This window comes from Tamandua tetradactyla, chromosome 14 (assembly GCF_023851605.1).
Source record: "Tamandua tetradactyla isolate mTamTet1 chromosome 14, mTamTet1.pri, whole genome shotgun sequence".
NCBI lineage: Eukaryota > Metazoa > Chordata > Mammalia > Pilosa > Myrmecophagidae > Tamandua > Tamandua tetradactyla.
In genome coordinates, this window is record NC_135340.1 from 65,617,502 (window position 1) to 65,630,960 (window position 13,459).

Consider the following 13,459-nt stretch of genomic DNA (forward strand, 5'->3'; position numbering starts at 1 on the left):
GATGAACGTTGGAGTTTTTCTCCCATTAATCTGATAGTTTGAGAGTTCCATTCAATGCTGATCCTAAATAGTCAGAAATGGAAGATTATTTCTTTTGGAGAACTGTTATGAATGTATTTACATTCTTTAGAAATATCTTCTAATATATAAAAATTCTGGAATTTATTTTATCTCTTCTGAACTTCCATAATATAAATCATTTTGTTCTTACCTTGTCTTCTGTGTGAATGGAAAAAAACTGGTTCTTTATTTTATTTTGTTTATTTAGTATATAAATTGTTTACCACTTTGGAACCTGATCACTTTTTCTCCACTCATCTCCTTTCAGGCACCAGCATTTATTTTTTTACGTGGGCAGGTTCTGGGAATCAAACCCGGGTTTCCAGTATGGCAGGCGAGAATTCTGCCACTGAGCCACCAGCCTTTTTAAGCTCCAAACCTTGAATCCTCCTCTCCTTCTTAATTCATACCATTCCTTCCTTCACATTTGTGTGATCAGAAAACTTCCAAAGAAAAGCCAAACTGCTTTGTGTTCGATGTCACAGAGTTAGGAAATATAACTTGCTATTTATTAGACGTAACATAGTTGAGAAAGAGGAGACAAGGGCAGTATGCCCACTAATTCTGAGTCTGATTTTTATGGTTTGTATTCATTTTGAATATTCGTTCTTTATAGCTTCTCAAGGGCAGAGAGACCTTGCCTTAGCATTTGTAGACATACCAAAGATGTCCCTGAGTGGATCTGCCATATATAATATTAAACTTGGAATTAAGCACACTTTCCTTGTGCCTAATAATAGAAACAGCCCCATCTTTTAAGAATCTTGTGGAAACTAAACCTTTCCAAAATATGAAATATCACTTAAATGATGTGGTATTTAAATGAGAATTACCTGCTGTTCTAAATTATCTGAAAAGTTTGTTGATCCTTGACTAAATCAGAAGAAACAAATCTGTGATTTCTGAGGTCATAACTGCTGTATTGTGTTTATTTTATTTTTTTCTTTCTCTTCTCAGTATCTTTTCTCCTCCCCCCTTCACTGGTGTTTCTTCATCCCTTATTTCTTTTCACTTAATCACTCTCTTATGCCTTTCTGTTTCTGCTGAAATTAAGTAATTTTCCATAAATTTTTGAAAAAGCATTTTCGGGTAGAAGAGAACAGCCTAGTTATATCAGAGATGCTGCATTAGGCTGAGCAGTGATTCCTTAACAATGTTCACATCCTAATCCCTGGAACCTTTGACTGTGTTACCTTAAATGGCAAAATGGACTTTATAGGTATGACTAAATTAAAGATCTTGTGATGGGGAGGTTTTATTCCTGGGTCCATCTGGATATTTTGTCTAAATCTTAGCTACTCTGTGTAGATCTTCAATACCTAGGAAGAAATAGGTTAGCCTAGAGGCATTCCAAAGTCATAGGTCTGTATAGGCTCGATATATATATATATATATATATATATATATATATATATATATATATATAAATGCACAAATGTCCTTATAAAAAATAGAGAGAAAGTCAGAGAGGAAAAGTCAAAGTGATGAAAGAAACAGAAATGAGTGACCTGGCCACAAGCCAAGGAATGCTGGCCGCCTTTAGAAATGAGACAAGAATGAGAGGAAACAGATTCTCTCATGGAACTTCCAAAAGGAACCAGTCTTGCCAACACCTTGATTTTAGCCCCCAGCAATAGAAAACTAATAAAAACCACTGTATCTCATGGTGTATGTGTCTTTCTCTATTAGTAGGCAACAGATATCCTGAGGATAAGAACTATGTCTCGAAATGTACTTGAAAATGTGTTCTGCAATGCAGTGATATGAATAATAACTGAAAATGATGCATTGTTTTTCTTAGCTAGGTAATTTGATTATAAATGTTGATTATAAAGAAATGAGTAGCACTTTTAAAATTGAAGCTTCTGATTTTCACCTAAAGAGTTTTTTTAGTATATGTGGGCTAAAATTACTTATCTGAATATAAAAAAAAAAATCCCAATTTTTGCTTCGTTTTAATACAGATAGATTCTTCCTTATCTTTTCTGGATGGCTTTGTGGCTGAAGGACTCAGTCAGGGGGCAGCACCTTACAAACCACACCACCAACGCCAGGAGGAAAAGTTTTCTCAGGATAAGGGTAATTTTTTGTGCAATTGTTATTATAGTCATGACATTTACTTTTTTTGTTGTTTTGTTTTTTCCTTGGTATCTTTTTTATTTGATATTGACAGTGAAATAAGATTTAATATTTTAAATGTATTTACATGGTATATAATTTTCTGCCTTTCACTGTCAACTTTTCTGTATGTCTTTTTAAATTTACCTGACAATTTTGATTAAGAGGAAACTTTGTATTCAGTATACTGTTAAATAATTCAATACAATTCACATAATTATCGTATTTTAATTTTACATTTACTTTTTACTGTCTCTCTTTAAATCTGCTTGTGATTTGTTTACTCTGTCTAGATCTTTAGATACCTAGAAAAAATAGGTTCACCTAGAGGCATTCTAAAGTCATAGGTCTGGAAAGGCTCAATATACATAAATGCATAAAATAGAATGACAGCCATTCTGCAATTTTTAAAGAACTTTAAGGTAGAATTTCCACGTTGGTCACTGTTCTAGAGGGCTGACAAGTGTTAGAGCATATCTGCCAAAAAGTTTCAGGAAAAAATCTTGGTCACTCTAGGCTGATGAGTTTCATTTTCATTTTGAGCAGTCTACTATTTCTTAATTGTATTTAGAAATACAACAAAATATTTGATCAGTGAAGTTAGGACCAGCTGAAAAGGGAAGAGTACTTATATTTAAGAAATATAGCCTGTTAGGGAAATACTTGATTTAGGGAAACACTTGATTTTGGTAAAGGGGAAATCTTTGAGATATTTGGGTGGTGGGTGGGAAGTATGCATATGAGTAAAGGGAGACTGATGAATATAATCTGTTTAGGAGTTCAAAAGGTCTTTTACTGAATGTTCCTTCTGAAAAGGCTTTTTTCTCTATTCATCATTTAATGATTTTAAATGTGCTACGTATATTCAGTTATGAGTACACCTAAAAGGTTGATGCTACAGTAAGACTAAAGAGTTATAAATACTAATGTTGTACATGCTTGAATTTATCTTTTTGCAGAAGAATTTGCTCTTTTGAGGCTTTGATTTATTACTTAGTACAGTGACACCTACTAGCATAGAAGATTTAGTTCCCTTTCAAAGGATAAACCATTTCCTTCCCATAAAATCCTTATAAATTAGTAGAATATGGTAGGGGAAAAAGTAAAGTTCTGAATTATAGTTGCCCAACCTGTGACCATACTATACAAAGGCCTTATGACATCCAGGTCATAGGGTGAAAATCTTCTGGCATTCTATAGTGGGATCCAATTGCTGTATTTCATTGTTTTCAAACATCTGGGCCTGTCAGTTGCCACTACTGCAAATCAGAGGTGAGGTAGAATAGGAAAGGTATGGAAGGGGGAGAGCCTAATTCTTGGCACTGCCTGTTCTCTTTCTTAAAATAAGTCAAATAGATAGCCCTGGCATTTCCCAAGACAATGAATTTCTCTGCCAAGTACGTTTCGTTCCATAGAAGCATCATTGTAAATAGGGTTAAGCTCTCAAATTAGATTCTTCCCCTCTCCTTCTAAATCTTTTTTTCTAAAATTCTTTAAAGCAAAATTTAGATTTGATGGGATTAGAGTGTGTATTCTATCATAGAAAGGGAGATTGTCTAGGAGACAAGATATAGAAAGTGTTTAATAAGTACTTCTGGAGTAAATTGTGAAATGATACAACTTAGAAATGGAATTGTCAGGAAGACAAAATAAGAGTAGGGAGGAAATCGGAATTTTCTGCCTAAAAAGATATTAATTCTGAAATCCTTCAAGTATCATTTAGTTCTTGCTTGAGATTTTTAGAAATCATTTTCAGAGACTAGTAGTTGAATCTGTCAGCTTTATAAATAATACTTAGCTCTCTTGGGTAGAAAAATGTCAAGTTTGTAAGGATATACTTGGAAAACATGTAAGATATTCTTAATGGCAGAATGGATAGGGTGAAAGGGGACAAACTTTATTACCTGTTCCCACTTGTTTTAGTTTCCCAGCTGCTAAAGTAAAACCATACAATTGATTTAAAACAGTGGGATTTATTGGCTCATGATTTCAGGCTAGAAGGCTGGCTTCCTCCTGGTAATGCACATGGTGTCATCTTCTCCTTTCTCTACTGGGTTCCACAGACTTCTAGGTTCTGGCTGCACCCTGCGGCTTTTCCCTTTGTAGCTTCTCTGTAAGTCTTCCAGTAATAGAGTTAAAACCCATCCTGATTCAGTTGGGCCACAACTTAATCTCATCAAAAGATTCTATGAGATACAGTGAATTCCCATCCATAGGAATGGATTAAGAACATGGTTTCAGGGGTATATAACCACTATACCACTGAAGAAAAGCATTTAGGGAACTGTGGATTATTCATTTAAACATTATTCAGTTATAATGTAGTCCCAATGTTGGATAACACCAGAAATAGTAAAGGAAAGTAGCAGTATAATCTGTCTTCTATAGAACTATTGCTTTTGGAGACCCTGGTTATGTTGGGGTTAGTTTTTCTCTCTCAAAAAATTAATAATAACTGCTAGGGATGATTAGAGAAGTATAGATAAATGGTCAAGATATAAAAGAACTAGAGTATTAGGTAAGATAAAGGAATGTGTATATAATCACAAAGTCACGGACATACAAACAGGTTAAATGTTGAAATATTCACTTATGCCCAGAATAGTTTATGCTTTAATGTCTCTCATCTGGATTCAGTAACTCCCAACTCCAAGGAGTTTCTCTGCTTCCATTTTTGCCCTCAGTTTCATCGTCTGCATTGTCATCTAAATGGGCTATCCAAAACAGAGATCTCACTGTTGTCTTCCTCTGCTTAGACCTTTCAGAGACCCATCATTGCCTATGGGATTAAAGCCTAGGACCCTGCATAACTTTCCATGTGCCTCTTACCATCATTTCTTATCTAAACTGCTATAGTTCTCTATAGCCATGATGCTGTTCTTTGCTTTCCTGCCATTGCTTATGCTTTCTCTTCTGTGTGAATTTGTCCTTTTCCCTCATTCTTCATTTGGCTAACTTCTGCATATTCCTTAAATTGTAATTCAGCAATTTTTTCCTTACCTTGATTCTTTCTGCATATTCTTCTTCCGTCTTACCTGTGCACACAAATGAGCTCTTGCACACCTAGTAAGTACTCAAAATCTCAGGCCTTACTAGTTATTCATCACTATATGGATCTTGGGAGATTTTCACTAAAGAATGAAAATATTGTGATTTGTATTTCGTTCTTATCCCTTTTTGTTTGTATTTTGTGCTGTGTCCTTTTGGAGAAGACAGTATAATAATTGAGAGTACATCTCTGGAACCAGTGTTTATAATTTTGCGTCCTGCACTGTCATTTCCTATTTTTCTAATTTTGGATAAATTATGGCAAACTCTTTCCAGTTTCCTCATCTGTGAATGAGGATAATAATTACAGTTCACATTTATATATTATAAATAAAATTATTTATGTAATACTCCAAACAGTTCAAAAAGGTAAATGTATTGGTTGGGATTAGGTTTAACTGCATAATAGAAAATAAAGTGTGGTGCATTATATTAGGTAGAATGTTACTACTCTTTCCTGTTAAAGAAATCCAGAAATATAGGAAGCCTAGGGTTGATGATGGCTTTGTGATTATGAAAAACCCTGGCTCCGTTCTTAGGCTGTTTTGGCATTTTTGGTGTGCCACTTCAAGATCTAAGAAGGCTGCTTATACTCCAGCAATCATGTTGCAGTCTAGCCAACAGGAAAGAGGAAAGGAGAGAAGTTTTCCCTTTCAAAAAAAGTCTTCCAGAAGTTACACACTTTCTGCAAACTTTGTGCGTAATTTCTTTGGCCAAAACTCATCACAAGGCCAAAGGATTCTGGAAATGGAGCTCTTTTCTGTGTGGCCATGAACCTAGCTAAAGGTTCTGTTACTTAGAAGGAGGGAAATAGATATTGGGGTAGGCATCTGCTCTACCACAATAACAATGAAAATGTTCATGGTTGTGATTGAATTCATTTGGGCTATGTATATTCAAAGAAATCTAAACCCGAGTAAACTTTGTTCTTGTCATTAAGGAAAATTTCACACTGAGGGCTCTTCTGGTTACACAAATGTGCCTAAGAATATTGTGTTTAGGAAAAACATGGTCATATCTTCATTCGTTGCTCATCAGATATTTTTGCATGAGAGCAACAGTTTTTCAATAGACCTGGTTTATCAGTTCTATTTCTTAAGTGTACACTTTTTTTTAGCTTCTAAGGGAGATAAAAAGATAAAAATGAAAGACAGTTTGTCTTTTTTTTTTTTTTAATTAGAGAAGTTGTGGATTTATAGAATAATCATGTATGTAATACAGGGTTCCCATATACTACCCCACCACCAAAACCTTGCATTGGTGTGAAACATTTGTTACAATTGATGATAGCATCTTTTTATAATTGTACTGTTAATTAAATCCTGTGGTTTAACTTAAGGTTCACTGTATAGTGTCATTATTCTGTTACCACATATACAATCTAACATTTTCTCCTTTTAATCACATTCAGATATATATTTCAATGCTGTTAATTCCATTCACAGTGCTGTGCCACCATTACAACTATCCATTACCAAAATATTTCCACCATTCCAAATAGAAACACTGTACATATAAGCCTTAACTTCTCATTCCCTATCCCCCCTTCCCATCCTCTGGTAACCTTTTCTAGATTCTGATCCTATGAGTTTGCTTATTTTAATTATTAAGAGCAGTGGGATCATACAATATTTGTTCTTTTGAGTCTGGCTTATTTCACTCAACATGAAGTCTTCAAGGTTCATCTTTATTGTTGCATGTATCAGAACTTTATTCCATTTTATGGCTGAATAATATTACATTGTGTGTATGTACCATGTTTTATTTATCTACTCACAAGTTGACAGACACTTTTTTGGGGCAATTGTGAATAATAATGCCGCTGTGAACATCTGTGTGCAAATAAATATCTGTTTGAGTCATTCCTTTTAATTCTTGTGGGTATATACCTAATAGTGCAAATGCTGCACATATAATAGTTCTGTACTTAGCTTCTGAGGAACTGCCAAACTATCTTCCATAGTGGCTGCACCATTTTACATTGCCACTTACAGTGCATCAATGTTCCTATTTCTCTGCATCTTCTCCAACTCTTGTTATTTTCCACTTTTTAAATAGCAGCCATTCTAATGGATGTGAAATGGTATTTCATTGTGGTATTGATTCACATTTCCCTTGTGGCTAATTAAATTGTATATCCTCTCAGGTGCTTTTTGGCCATTTGTATTTCTTGTTTGAAGATATGGTTGTTCAAGTCTTTTTGCCCATTTTTAAATTGGGTTGTTTATCTTTTTGTTGTTAAGTTGAAGGATTTCTTTATGTGTTCTGGATATTAAACACATCAAATCCAGATGTGTATTTGTTGGATACGTGATTTCCAAATATTTTCTCCTGTTTTGTAGGTTGTTTACTTTCATGATACAATCCTTTGAAAAACAGAAGTTTTTAATTTTGACAAGCCCTCATTTTCCATTATTTCTTTTATTGCTTGTGACTTGGGTTTAAAGTCTGAGAAACTATTGCATAACACAAACTTCTGAAGATGCTTTCCTATGTGTTCTTCTAGGTGTTTGATAGTTCTTGTTTTTATATTAAGGTCTTTGACATGTTTTGAGTTGATTTTTGTATGGATTGTGAGGTAGTGGTCCTCCTTTGTTTTGCAAATGGAGATCCAGTTTTCCCTGCACCATTTGTTGAAGAGACTATTCTTTCCTAAATGAGTGGTCTTTGTATTCTTGTCAAAAATTATTTGACCATAAAGACAAGGGTTGATTTCTGAACTCTCAGTTCTGTTCCTCTGGTCTGTAGGTCTGTCTTTGTGTCAGTACCATGCTGTTTTGAGGATTACTTTGATTTTGTAATAAGTTTAACATTGGGAAGTGGAAGTTTTGCAACTTCATTCTTCTTTTTAAAGATATTTTTGGCTATTCGGAATCCCTTACCCTTCCAGATGAATTGGATAATTGGCTTTTCCACTTCTGCAAAGAAGACTGTCAGAATTTTTATTGGGATCACATTGATTCTGTAAAGTGCTTTGGATAATACTGATATTTTAACAATATTTAGTTTTCCAGTTCATGAACATGGAATATCTTTCCATTTACTTTGGTCTTCTTTAATTTCTTTTAGCAATGTTAGTTCTCTACATACAAGTCCCTTACATCCTTGGTTAGATTTATTCCTAGATACTAGATTATTTTAGTTGTTATTACGAATGGAAATTAAAAAAAAATTCTTCTTATTGACCATTGCTTGGGTATAGAAGCACTCCTGATTTGGAGGTGCTGATCTTGTACTCAACCACTTTACTAAAATCATTATTAGCTCTAGGAGCTTTGTTGTGGATTTTTTCAATATTTTCTGTATATAGGATCATACCATCTACAAATAGGAAAAGTTTTACTTCTTCCTTTCCTATTTGGATGGCTTTTATTTCTTTGTTTTGTCTGATTGCTCTGGCAAAAACTTCCAGTACAGTGTTTGAGTAACAGTGGTGACAGTGGGCATCCTTGTCTTGTTCCTGATTTCAGAAAGAAAGTTTATAGTCTTTCACCATTAAGTAGGATGTTAGCTGTGGTCTTTTCATATATACCCTTTATCAAATTGAAGAATTTTTTAAGTGTTCCTAGAACACTTAGGTGCTAGATTTTCCTAGTGTTCTAAGTGTTTTTATCAAGAAAATGTGTTGGACTTTGACAAATGCCTTTTCTACATCAATTGAGATGATCATGTATTTTTTTTCCCTTCATTCTGTTAATGTGGTGTTTTATAATAATTGATTTTCTTATGTTGAACCACCCCTGCATACCATGGATAAATTCCACTTGACCATGATGTATAATTCTTTTAGGCCTAAGGTGGTTTGTTTGTGTGGGGGGAGGTGCATGGTCCAGTAATCGAACCTGGGTCTCCCACATGGCAGGCAAGAATTCTACCACCGAACTACCCTTGCACTGCCCTGTATAATTAGTTTAATATGCTGTTAGATTTGGTTTGCTAGTATCTTGTTGAGGATTTTTTACATGTATATTCATGAGAGATATTGGTCTGTAGTTTTATTTTCTTGTAGTATCTTTATCTGGCTTTGGTATGAGGGTGATGTGAGCTTCATAGAATGAGTTAGAGAGTGTTTCTTCCTCTTCAGTGTTGGAAGAGTTTAAGCAAAATTGGAGTTATGTCTCCTTGGAATGTTTGGTAGAATTCCCCTCTGAAGCCTTCTGGTTCTGGACTTTTCTTTGTTGGTAGGATTTTGAGTACTGATTCAGTCTCTTTATTAGTAATTGGTTTGTTGAGATCTTCTATTTCTTCTTGAGTCAATGTAGGTAGTTTGTGTGTTTCTAAGAATTTGTGTATTTCATCTAGGTTATTTAACTTATTGACGTACAATTGTTCATAGTAACCTCTTATAATAGTTTTTATTTCATGGGGTTGGTAGTAATGGCCCCCTTTTCATTTCATTTTTGTTATTTGTATCTTCTCTTTTTTCCCTAGTCATTCTACCTAAAGGTTTGTCGATTTTAATGATCTTTTCAAAGAACCAACTTTTGGTTTTGTTGATTCTATTATTTTTTTGGTTTCTGTTTCATTTATCTCTAATCTGTTATTTCCTTCCTTCTGCATCTTTTGTATTTAGTTTGCTCTTTACTTGTTCTTTCAGTTTTGATATTAGATATCTGATTTGTACTCTCAGTACTGTCTTGTATGCATCCTGTAAGTTTTGGTATGCTGTATTTTCATTTTCATTCATGTCAAGATATTTCCTAATTTTGCTTCTATTTTCCTCTTTAACCCATTGTTTGTTTAAGAGTATGTTGTTTAATTTCCCCGTATTTTTGAATTTTCCTTTTCTCCCTCTGTTATTGATTTCTAACTTCATTCTGTTGTGGTTGGAGAATATGCATTGTATAATTTCAATACTTTTGAGTTTATTGAGACTGCTTTGTGATGCAGCATATAGTTGTGTCCTGGAGAATTACATGTGCACTCGAGCAGAATGTATGTTCTGTTTTCATTGGGTGCAGTATTCTATATGTCAGTTACATATAATTGGTTTAGTGTATCATTCAAGTCTTGTACTTCCTTATTGATATTCTGACTAGATGTGCTATGCATTATTGAGAGTGCTGTATTAAAGTCTCCTCCAATTAATGTAGAATTGTCAGTTTCTCCCTTCAAATCTGTCAGTATTTTCTTCATAAATTTTAGGGCTCTGCTATAACATGCATATATAATTGTTATATCTTCTTCTTGTATTTTCCCCTTTATCAGTATATAATAACCATCTTTGTCCCTCATAAATGTTTTTGACTTAAAGTCTATTTTATCCAATTTTAGTATAACTACCCAGCTCTCCTTTGCTTACTACTAGTATGGTATATATTTTTCCATCCTTGTACCCTCAGCTTACTTGTATCTTTGACTTTAAGGTGAACCTCTTGCAGACAGCATGTAGTTGGGTCATGATTTTATATCCCTTCTGCCAATCTCTGCCTTTTGACTGGAGAGTTTAATTCATTCACATTAATGGCACTACTGATAATACAGGCCTTTCTTCTCCCATTTCGCTGTTTAGCTTTGTAAGTCTTATACCATTTTATCCCTTACTTCTGTTAATACCTGCTTTTATATTTATTTGCTTTTATGTGTTGTACCATATTGAGTACCTTCTCACTTCTGTCTAGATATATTTTTCATCTCTTTTCCTTGTGGTTACCTTGAGGTTAAAATTTAATGTCTTAAATATGTAACAATCTTACTTGGTTTGATACCAACTTAACTTCAATAACATGCACATATACTGTTCCTATACACCTCTGTCCCTCTGTTTTTGTGGGGTTTTTTGCCATTTGTTATTACTTAATCTTTGTACACTGTAGTTCTCAAAACTTAGATTTATCATTACTTTTTATGCATTTGCATTTTTTTAAACTTTTTTATTGTATAGTATAACATACATACAAAGCAAAGAAGTAAAAAAGCAATAGTTTTCAAAGTACTGTTCAACAAGTAGTTACAGGACAGATCTCAGAGTTTGTCATGTGCTACCAGATCCTCTCATATTTTTCCTTCTAGCTGCTCCAGAATATAGGAGGCTAGAGGGCTTAAATATTTTTTTATCATCACTGTCAACTTTTTTCCTTCTTTTTTTGTGAAAATAACATATAAACAAAAAAGCTATAAATTTCAAAGCATAGCACCACAATTAGTTGTAGAACATATTTCAGAGTTTGACATGGGTTACAGTTCCACAATTTTAGTTTTTTACTTCTAGCTGCTCTAAAATACTGGAGACTAAAAGATGTATCAATTTAATGATTCAGCATTCATATTCATTTATTAAATCCTATCTTCTCTGTATAACTCCGCCATCACCTTTGATCTTTCCATCCCTCTGTTTATAGATGTTTGGGCTATGGCAATTCTAAATTTTTCATATTGGAAGGGTCTATCACTAATATGAGGTAGGGAGATGGAACTGTCTGTTGTTCTGGAGAGGATGGGCTAGGTTTCAGGACATATCTGAACCAGGAACCCATCTGGAGGTTGTAGGTTTTCGGAAAGTTACTCTAGTGCATGGAACCCTTGTGGAATCTTATATATCGCACTAAGTGTTCTTTAGGATTGGCTGGAATGGTCCTGGTTGAGGTTTGGTAGGTTATGATAGGTATAGCAAGGTCTACCTGAAGCTTGCATAAGAGAAACCTCCAGAGTAGCATCTCGACTGTGTTTGAACTCTCTTTGCCACTGATACTTTATTAATTACACTTCTTTTCCCCCATTTGGTCAGGGTAGACTTGTTGATTGCATGGTGCCAGATCTGGATTCATCCCTGGGAGTCCTCTCCCATATCACCAGGGAGACTTTCACTCCTGGATGTCATGTCCCATGTAGGGGGGAGGACAATGATTTCACTTGCAGATGTGGGCTTAGAGAGACTGAGGCCACATCTGAGCAACAAAAGAGGTCCCCTGAAGTAACTCTTAGGCATGCCTACGGGTAGTCTAAGCTTCCCTGCTACCTACGTAAGCTTCAAAAGAGTAAGCCTCATGATTGAGAGCATGGCCTATTGATTTGGGTGTCCCTAAAGTTTAACACTGTATCGGGATTCCCTGATGGTAAGTTTTAATAGTCTCATATTCTTTCTCCCATCCCTCGGGGGACTTTGCCAATACTTTTTGATTATCTGCTTAATATACTCTAGGATGTATCTGGGCATTACAATAATCTATACAGGATTAAAGGACTTCTTTCTTATTCTGTGCTCCATGTTCTTCAGTTGTTCAAATGAGGTATCCAGATAGGTTGAATCAGATTATATATATTTGCATTTTAACACTAATTTATCTGCCTCTTCCTCCTGTTCTTTCCTGGATGCTGTTCAGTGTTTCTGGCCTCTGGAGTTTCAGAATAGTTGATTTAGTCAGTTCCTCCCTGTTTAATAGTTGTTTTGGTGGGAAGGCCGAGTCCTAGAGCTCCCTACTCTGCCATCTTCCCTAGAAGTCCTCAGCAGTTTGTCTTTGATCACCTAATAGTATGAAGATTTGTGATAGACATTCAGTAAATGGTAGCTGTTTTGGTATTATTACTAATGTTTGTTTAGAATATCTCCAAAGGCCCTTACAGTTTAAAAATTGTTACTGGATTCCACTCTTCAGTTATCACAGTGGTGAATGACAACTTTAGTTTGTTTGTTTTTTCATAAAAAATGTTTCCTTTGTTTTAAATACGAACTTCTTTATTATTTTAATATTCTAGTTCTCAATTTTGAACCATATGGACTCTCCTTTTCTTCTTCTGGTTTCACTGGACGACAGTCTCCTGCTGGCATTTCTCTTGGTTCAGATATATCTGGGAATAGTGCTGAGACAGGACTAAAAGAGTAAGTTCCTTTCTTACTAAAATTGAGAGTATGTGACTGCTTAAATGTTTTTTAGCACTCTGTTTGCCTTCTGCTTTGTATCATCAACATCATTATTATTGTTTGCTTATTTTAGGATGACTTCCACGGTGTATTATTTCAGTCTCCTTCAAGTATTTTCCAAAGGAAAGGATACATTTGTGACGATGTTTGTGTTTTTTTATGGTTTAGGGGGCCCGCTGAAAGCTAAATTCTGTGAGGGTTAATTGTTTCATTTGCTTTCTATTTTTATATCTCAAGATGTTGATGTTACACTGTATACCCTTATACTTTAAGAACCTGTCTTCCAAGACAGCATAGGATGAGTGCAAGCTTTACACATAGCAATGATGTGTATTTTATATAGCAGTAACATACACATTATTTAAAATTTTT

General features: G+C 34.6%; 1 protein-coding gene across 7 annotated transcripts in view; it reads left to right on the forward strand.

The window, feature by feature from the left end:
* AP4E1 (adaptor related protein complex 4 subunit epsilon 1) overlaps positions 1 to 13,459 on the forward strand; it is a 112,910-nt gene that overhangs the window by 72,146 nt on the left and 27,305 nt on the right. For all 7 annotated transcript variants that reach the window (XM_077127872.1, XM_077127873.1, XM_077127874.1 and 4 more), the window contains 2 exons: positions 2,025 to 2,139; positions 12,922 to 13,045. In XM_077127872.1, the coding sequence (XP_076983987.1) occupies positions 2,025 to 2,139; positions 12,922 to 13,045 (239 nt within the window). The remainder of the gene's footprint in view (positions 1 to 2,024; positions 2,140 to 12,921; positions 13,046 to 13,459) is intronic.